The sequence below is a fragment of the Acanthisitta chloris genome, unplaced genomic scaffold (genome assembly GCF_000695815.1).
Source record: "Acanthisitta chloris isolate BGI_N310 unplaced genomic scaffold, ASM69581v1 scaffold10543, whole genome shotgun sequence".
Lineage (NCBI taxonomy): Eukaryota > Metazoa > Chordata > Aves > Passeriformes > Acanthisittidae > Acanthisitta > Acanthisitta chloris.
In genome coordinates this window covers 14,052-21,214 of record NW_008665419.1, presented here as the reverse complement: position 1 = coordinate 21,214, position 7,163 = coordinate 14,052, and the positions used below count along the sequence as shown (strand labels likewise).

Here is a 7,163-nt window from a genome sequence, read left to right as displayed (position 1 = left end):
TCTTTCAGACTTACACAATGCACAGCCATGCTGAATCTTTTTTATTTTCTCTTCTTTAGCCTTCTGATGATTTTGCCACTGGTCATGCAAGCGCTTGGCATTCAGCTCATTCTGACTCTCCTCTCGCCTCCTCAGCAGCTTCTTTAAGACTTCAAGTTGAACCTCCTGCAACCTGCAAGGAAAGAAAAGGTCAGGTATTATCTACTGTACTCTGCAGTGTTCTGTGCAATGCTGTCATCATCAAATCCTACATACCAACTGACGACTTTACAAGTAGCTCATATTGCATATCTCATATTCAGTCTTTCATTTTAAAAAGTGCAGTAAGCACTGGTGAAATGTATCGTGGTAGCAGTCTCTTAGGCTAAATTTAACAAATACATCCTCCCCCAAAATCAGGGGATTTTCACAGAAATAAAAGGCTTGTTGTACCCATCAGCCAATCCCATAAACCTTCTTGCTCCTTCCTTATTCTGGCAATAATTAAAATAAATAAAAGAATATAATTGGACTCCTACTCTTCTATTTCCTGTTCTCTGAAGACCCACTCCTTCCTTTCCATTTCATCCATCATTTTCTTCCTCTTCGTGATTTGTGAGGGGCTGTCCATGGCTGGAAGAGCTGCTTCCCATGCACGTTTTTCCCGAGCACGTTCAATCATCTCCACCTCGGCCAGTCCTGCTGGGAGCCCCCGACCTTAGAGGGACAAGAAGCACTTTAGGAGAACTGGCAAATCCCACAAACAGCCACCACCAAAAAGTATTAGAGGGCTGGACGAGCACAAGCTCATGTGTTAAACACAAGCAGAACTGTCAAAAGCCAAAAGTAAATACTTCTAAGGCCAGTAAAATTCTACAGTATGAGGAACGGTAGGACCTGCAGTTGCTATAGCTTAGTTGACGATAACACTAGCACTTCATTCTTCTGCTGCAGGATGCAAAACCGGAAAAACTTTTCTAGAAATACACCTTCTGAGAATGAGCACTTTCTTTGGCATGTCCAATGTCCATGATCATTGCAGATGAGACACTGGGAGATGAGTATCACAGGTATATTCTGGGGCAGAAGTCTTCATACTGGTTTGTTTTTTTACTGATGTTCAACTCAGAACAGCTGAAGAAAAACTGGGAGCAGAAAAACTGATGTTCAACCCAGAACAGCTGAAGAAAAACTGGGAGCAGAAAACTGCTCCCAGTTTCTATGTGTGATACATGACCTTTTTACACTGAATGATCTCAAAACTTTTCATTAAATGATCCCAACAATGCTATTAAGTAGGAAAATATCGTAACTAATTTACAAACACATAAATAATGTGCTTCAAAGGAACACAACAAAGGATTGTCAAAGCTGGCAGCAGACTTGAAACTTGGTATTAAAAAGAAAAGAACCTCCTGCTACAGAGGTGACATGATTATTACAATTTATCTTTATTTCACAACTGACCCCAAGTGAGCGTAGCAAGTGTCAGAAGTTCAGGGACTGAGCCACTGGTAACTATATATTCAGGGGAATAAGGATCTGTCTGGGCTTCACCATCCCTGTAATCCGTCTGTGTACCCAAACTTCGTAAATTGGGGCCAAAGACCTCTGTGTCTTCTGTAGCTGAATGTACAGATGGCTCTGTCCTAAAAAAAAGATGAAAGAACATTTGTCACATTCATTTAAAAAAAAAGCCCCAAACAAACCAGAAACACAACAGTCAGTCAAAGGCAGGACATACAAATATGTTTTGTTGTATCTTAACATTGCTTCCATTGATGTTAACTCCACTATCTGTAGTAAAAGCAGACTGAGGCTACACTGAGTCATTTGAAACACCCTCCTTAGTTAAACAATCCAGAAGTCTTCTCGTTGCAGCTCTCATAATTATTACATACATATCTTCCCTATGTGTCTATTCTAAAGCATAGCCTTTAATGGACATAAAATGTAACCAATAGTTGAGTATAACATGAAGCAGGACTGCTTCAATTTAGCTTACATGTTTCTCTTTCCAGCAATTCCAGAATAAAAAATTTAATCCTAATGTAACCAGATGCAACTTCCACTGACTCTACTAGGAGCCGAATCTTCTTATATGACCTCAAAATTTGATACCGGCTGAAAACCACATTAGACTACTTCATGGATGCTCTACACCACTGAACAGTATTGCATCTATCACAGAGATTGTAATAAAATATCAGAAGATTTTCCAACAATATTGCTGTACTGGATAATCTTCTCTGCAATGGTATCTCTTCTAGGATTCAGAGACACTTAGCCTTCTGTTTCAGGCTTCATAATCATAACACACTTGAGGCACGTGTCCTTTACTCACAAAGCGCTCCTCATATACTGCAAGCAAATTCTGAAACAGTCAATGACCTGTTTCCTCAAGAATCCTCACCTCTTAACAAGTTTTTCGTTCATTATGAAAAATATTGGTCACCAGCTAAGTAGTTTCCCAATCTTTTTCTGGTGAAATGTGACCCATTACAACAGTAACGTCCCAGAAGTAACTACTTACTTTGTCATCAGGTGAGCAACATCTAATGGAACATTTACTGGAAGCAGCTTATTAGATGAGCTGAGAGGTCTGAAAAGAGAGAACAAAAGCAAGACAACAATGATGAGTGTAAAAGATCATTATGGTTTAGAAAAACTGCAGTCTACTAATTTCAGTGGAGTTACACTGACTTTCCACAGCTCAGGTTCTGTAGTTGCATGTTTTAGAATTGTGCCTGAATATCAAATAATTCTTTCATACTAACAGAGAAAGTTTCACTAGTGGGACCGAGTGTTATTTTTATGTCAAAGCAGAAAGTGAAACTGCAAAAGAAGACAATAATTAAAGAAATTATTTTTCAGTTTGCTCACAGCATTTTGTTGTTTTACTTTTTTCACTTTGAGCTTTTGAGAGAGTTTAGGGGTTTTTTGAATAACTGCTTGAAATCCTGAAATGAATTCCTACAATCAGCTGATAAAGTAAGCTGTTTTGGACTTACCTAATTTGATTGTTTCCTTTTTTGCAGTATTTTATGAGGTACATATTACTAATTCCTTCATAGGCATTCTTACAGTTTGTGTATTGCAGTTCATTATTGATGTGCCTTGGCCTTTGGGAGACTTTAAAGCTTAATTTCAAATTTCAGAACATAACATTGTCCCTGTTCTTTTTTTACTGTTGTTAAAGGAGCCATAGAGGACTTAAATTTTTTAAGCCTGGCAATTTTTTTATAATTCAAAGTGTATGTGACCAAGTTGAGAATGTTTATATTCTCTCTATTGGTTCAGATCTTGAGTCCATTGCTGACTTGCAGTGTCATTCTAGAAGGAGCAGAACAGTCCTGAGATAGAGGATACTGATGAAAAGGTAATCAAGGATTCCCTTTGCTCCTTTTCTGCTCCTGGCAGAAACAGGGAGTTGAAAGGTTCCTTCTTAAGAAGACACCTCTCTAGGAGTCTGGAGAACCACATTGGCTTTGTAAGTATCTTCTTCCTTTGCACAGGAGGATTTACAACCCAAAGCTTTCTACAAATAATTACTAAGCACAGATTGCCTTTTATATTTGCTTATATGGTAACTCATTAGCTGAAAATTCTGGCATAGGATGAACTTAAAAACACCTTGTGATTTAAGAGTTGGTAACTATTTAAATTTTCCATATCAGTGATCAAAGAAACGACAGAAAAGACAGAAAAAAATAATGCCAATGCTCTGACATTTACTTAGGTGCTTTTTAAAGTGCACAGAAGCTTCTGAACTCTGTTTCAAATCAGTTCATTCCTTACCGTGCAAAATATTTGTAGCGATTCCTTCCACCAACTTCAGGATCCTCATACACAATCTGAGGTATCTGAGGAGAAGACTGAGCTCTAAAAGCCAAAATACAGGATATCATTTAAGCAGTACATTCAGAGCAGTTCTCTTATGCCATTTTTTAAAAAATCTCTCTCTTCTCTGGTTGCACAATCCAACAGGCACACTACAAATTCCCCCAAATCCCCTCACTTATACAAGCAAATATATTTTGCTTTTTTCATACTTACATATGTAACAAAATAGTTTGACACTTTATGTATATTTCCCACTATGTGTGGACAAGAAATGGCCATTTCCTGTCTTTACTAGAATTTTCCTATGCATGTCTTATGAAGAGGATTGGCCACTTGTAGATGCTTGACTTTGTAAAGTAAACTACTTTTACTGAAGTGGGGGGAGCAAGCGCATTTCCTTAAGAGTGAAACACTTTCCCTAACAGAAAGCATGTGTAAAAGGGACAGAATGGGCAAAGGGGAGGACTACCACTTTCTACCTTTGAAAAGCATCTAAAGAGATTTTGAGCAAAAGTTGAAAACTTCAATTTGAATTCCAAAATAAAGGAGAAGAATTAGGGTGACCATGTGAATGTTTCAGAACTGATGCTGGAACAACCATATCTTTTGCAAGAACACTCTTCATTTTTCCCCATTTTGAATTTAAAGTAGGCTGCCTCTTTAGACTTTTCAATATAACATCTTGGCAGAGTTTGCTTTATTTTAAAGCTTTGGAAGACCATGAGGAAGACCTCATTAAGGCAGTCAGTAAGAGAATGTGTAGAACTGAGTAATCTGAAAGCTATGCAACTGGATTGCTATTTGATTTCACAACCACTTTAGATTGCAGTCTTATTCTTCTCAACCTGCAGTGTGGTTAAAGACAAGAAACAGAAGTTCTTAATAAAACCCCTAAAGCCCAAATCATGCCATTAAGGGAAGTTATTTCTCTAAGTTATATACATGGCAACTCCTGAAGGACAGGTTTTTCACAGTATCATTTTTCGCAACTTGTAAGAATTCTGACCTCAGCTGTATGGGATTTTGGGTGCTGGAATTGGTTGCTGCTGCCTAATTTTAAATACAAAGGTGTAGTTACAGAGGTACAATTAACAATACATAACATTGCTCAACAGCTGGGATCAAAACAGAGGACTGCATGCTGAGATCAGTTGTCTTGAAAGACCTTATCCAAGTCCTGCAAGCTGTGCTGTGGAATTTGGGGAGCCACAGTATGGCTATCTGCTTCAGAAAAGCCCATAGAGAGATGCTTCATTAACCTCCCATGACATGCAATTTACTGCCAAGGTAAGTTTAAAGTCATCTCTTCCCAGGGCTTTCAGTCATATCACATAACAGAAGAGAGGGGAATGTTTCGAGATGCAGTGCAGTAACCTGAAATACTTGCTCAGCACTAATCAACCTATTATTGTGAAGTTGTGTTTGTAATTCAAATGAGTTAATTGAGCCGATGGCTAGTTCCACTAGCTGACTCTTTACATATCAGACTCTTGCTCCATCCAGATGGATTTGTGTTTCATTCAGCACAGGTGGGCACTTATTCTTATGATCTAACTTTATTAGCATAAGCTGTTCATCCTATTATGGTATAGTTATAGGCACAATGGGAACCCAGGGAAATAGACCCTTTTATTCCACAGATCCTGCCTCTTGCATGTCCTTGACTTATATTCGCTGACTTTGCTGAAATAAATGAGCATTTATTCCCAGTAACCTTGCAGAGGCAATGCAACTACTGAGAAGACAGCTGGGAAATATTCTGTCTTCTGTATCAGCAGCACTGTCAATCAGTGCCAGTTGAAACAGAGGGGATGTATTCCTCATTTTTTGCTAATTGCAAGACATATTGCAAATACATACTGTTGAAGTGTAAATCAATTTTAAAGCAGCATAGGTGCCAAATAAGTGGTTACAGAATAACAGGCAAGATATGAGAAGCAACTGAGGTTTTCACACACTGGGGACAGTTTGAAAAACTAAAAATAACAGTAAAAAAACCCCAAACTCCAGAATTCCTTTTTTTTAATTATAGAAATGATAAATATATGCCTTTGAAACTAAAGAAAACCAGGTTTGAAATCCACTGTATCACTCTTAAACATCTTCAATTACTGTCTGGCATGTGGTAGAACATCAGTTACCAGCAACCCCAGAGCATGCATCATCTGAAAAGCCCATGGTCTAAAATTAGTTTGTTAAAGCAGAAAAAAACTTTGACAACAACTATCTAGGCTGATACTTACGGTCTTGAATACAACTACAAGAGGAGTTAAGAAACCATGTGGTGTGGCAAAAGACACAAATGCTTTTTTGAAAAATTTGCGGAATCAGAAGCCCAAATTGTGATGCCAGGAGAAAGTACAACTAAGAAAGCCCTACACTAAAACTGTGGAGCCCTGGTTCAGGGCCCATACAACCCGGAACAAGCAGCAAGAACTATCTAACCAGCTGCAATTGCATGGGACTAAAATGAAACAACACTGAAGTAACACACATGAGTCACTGAAGTCTTCGTAACTCATCTATCTCTAAGAGACTGAAATAACTCTCTTCTCTTTCACAACAACCACTGCAAAGCAGATAGCACAGGGATGAAGGAATGTGCAACATCCACCCTGTAAGAAACAGATGGGTAACCATACTCCACAACAGCTGCAATCTCTTAATTTCAAGGGAAATATAAGTAGGAGCAAATTGCAGTCATCTCCACTTCAGTGCGCAAGGGTTTTTGATGCTTTTGTTTGCATGTTTGTTTTAAATTATCCAACCATAGAACACTTACACAGCAAGGATGAAGGAATGTGCAACATCCACCCTGTAAGAAACAGATGGGTAACCATACTCCACAACAGCTGCAATCTCTTAATTTCAAGGGAAATATAAGTAGGAGCAAATTGCAGTCATCTCCACTTCAGTGCGCAAGGGTTTTTGATGCTTTTGTTTGCATGTTTGTTTTAAATTATCCAACCATAGAACACTTACACAGCAAGATGCTGAAGACGGGAGCTGCTGCTGCTGACCCCTCCATCTTCGTTCAATAAATGGAGGAACTTGATCTTTGTCCTTCAAGCACAAACTGCAGGCCGGGAAATTAATCTCCCTGCAAGCCATACTTCTGAACATTGGTGACTTTACCTAGTGTTTGTGTGGACACAAAGAGGAAAGGAAGTAATTTAGTGATTTCAAACAGCATTAAAGGGATCAGAATTTCAGCCCACTGTAATTTACAGGACTGCATGTTTGGGATGGGGAAAGAAGGCAGCATACGTATGCTAATGATGTCAGCTGGTTAGATGGTACTTCTCAAGATGTGGAGCATACCAGACTAGCAGCAGATGCAC

General features: G+C 38.7%; 1 protein-coding gene across 1 annotated transcript in view; it reads right to left on the bottom strand.

The window, feature by feature from the left end:
* The window catches only part of MAATS1 (MYCBP-associated, testis expressed 1), a 29,288-nt gene extending 22,355 nt beyond the window's left edge, over window positions 1–6,933 (bottom strand). Inside the window, exons 1-6 of the mRNA XM_009071747.1 lie at window positions 6,801–6,933; window positions 3,778–3,859; window positions 2,513–2,581; window positions 1,447–1,628; window positions 519–696; window positions 15–172 (exon numbers count right to left, since the gene is read on the bottom strand). Of these exons, the coding sequence (XP_009069995.1) occupies window positions 15–172; window positions 519–696; window positions 1,447–1,628; window positions 2,513–2,581; window positions 3,778–3,859; window positions 6,801–6,933 (802 nt within the window). The remainder of the gene's footprint in view (window positions 1–14; window positions 173–518; window positions 697–1,446; window positions 1,629–2,512; window positions 2,582–3,777; window positions 3,860–6,800) is intronic.
* Window positions 6,934–7,163: the final 230 nt, after the last annotated feature.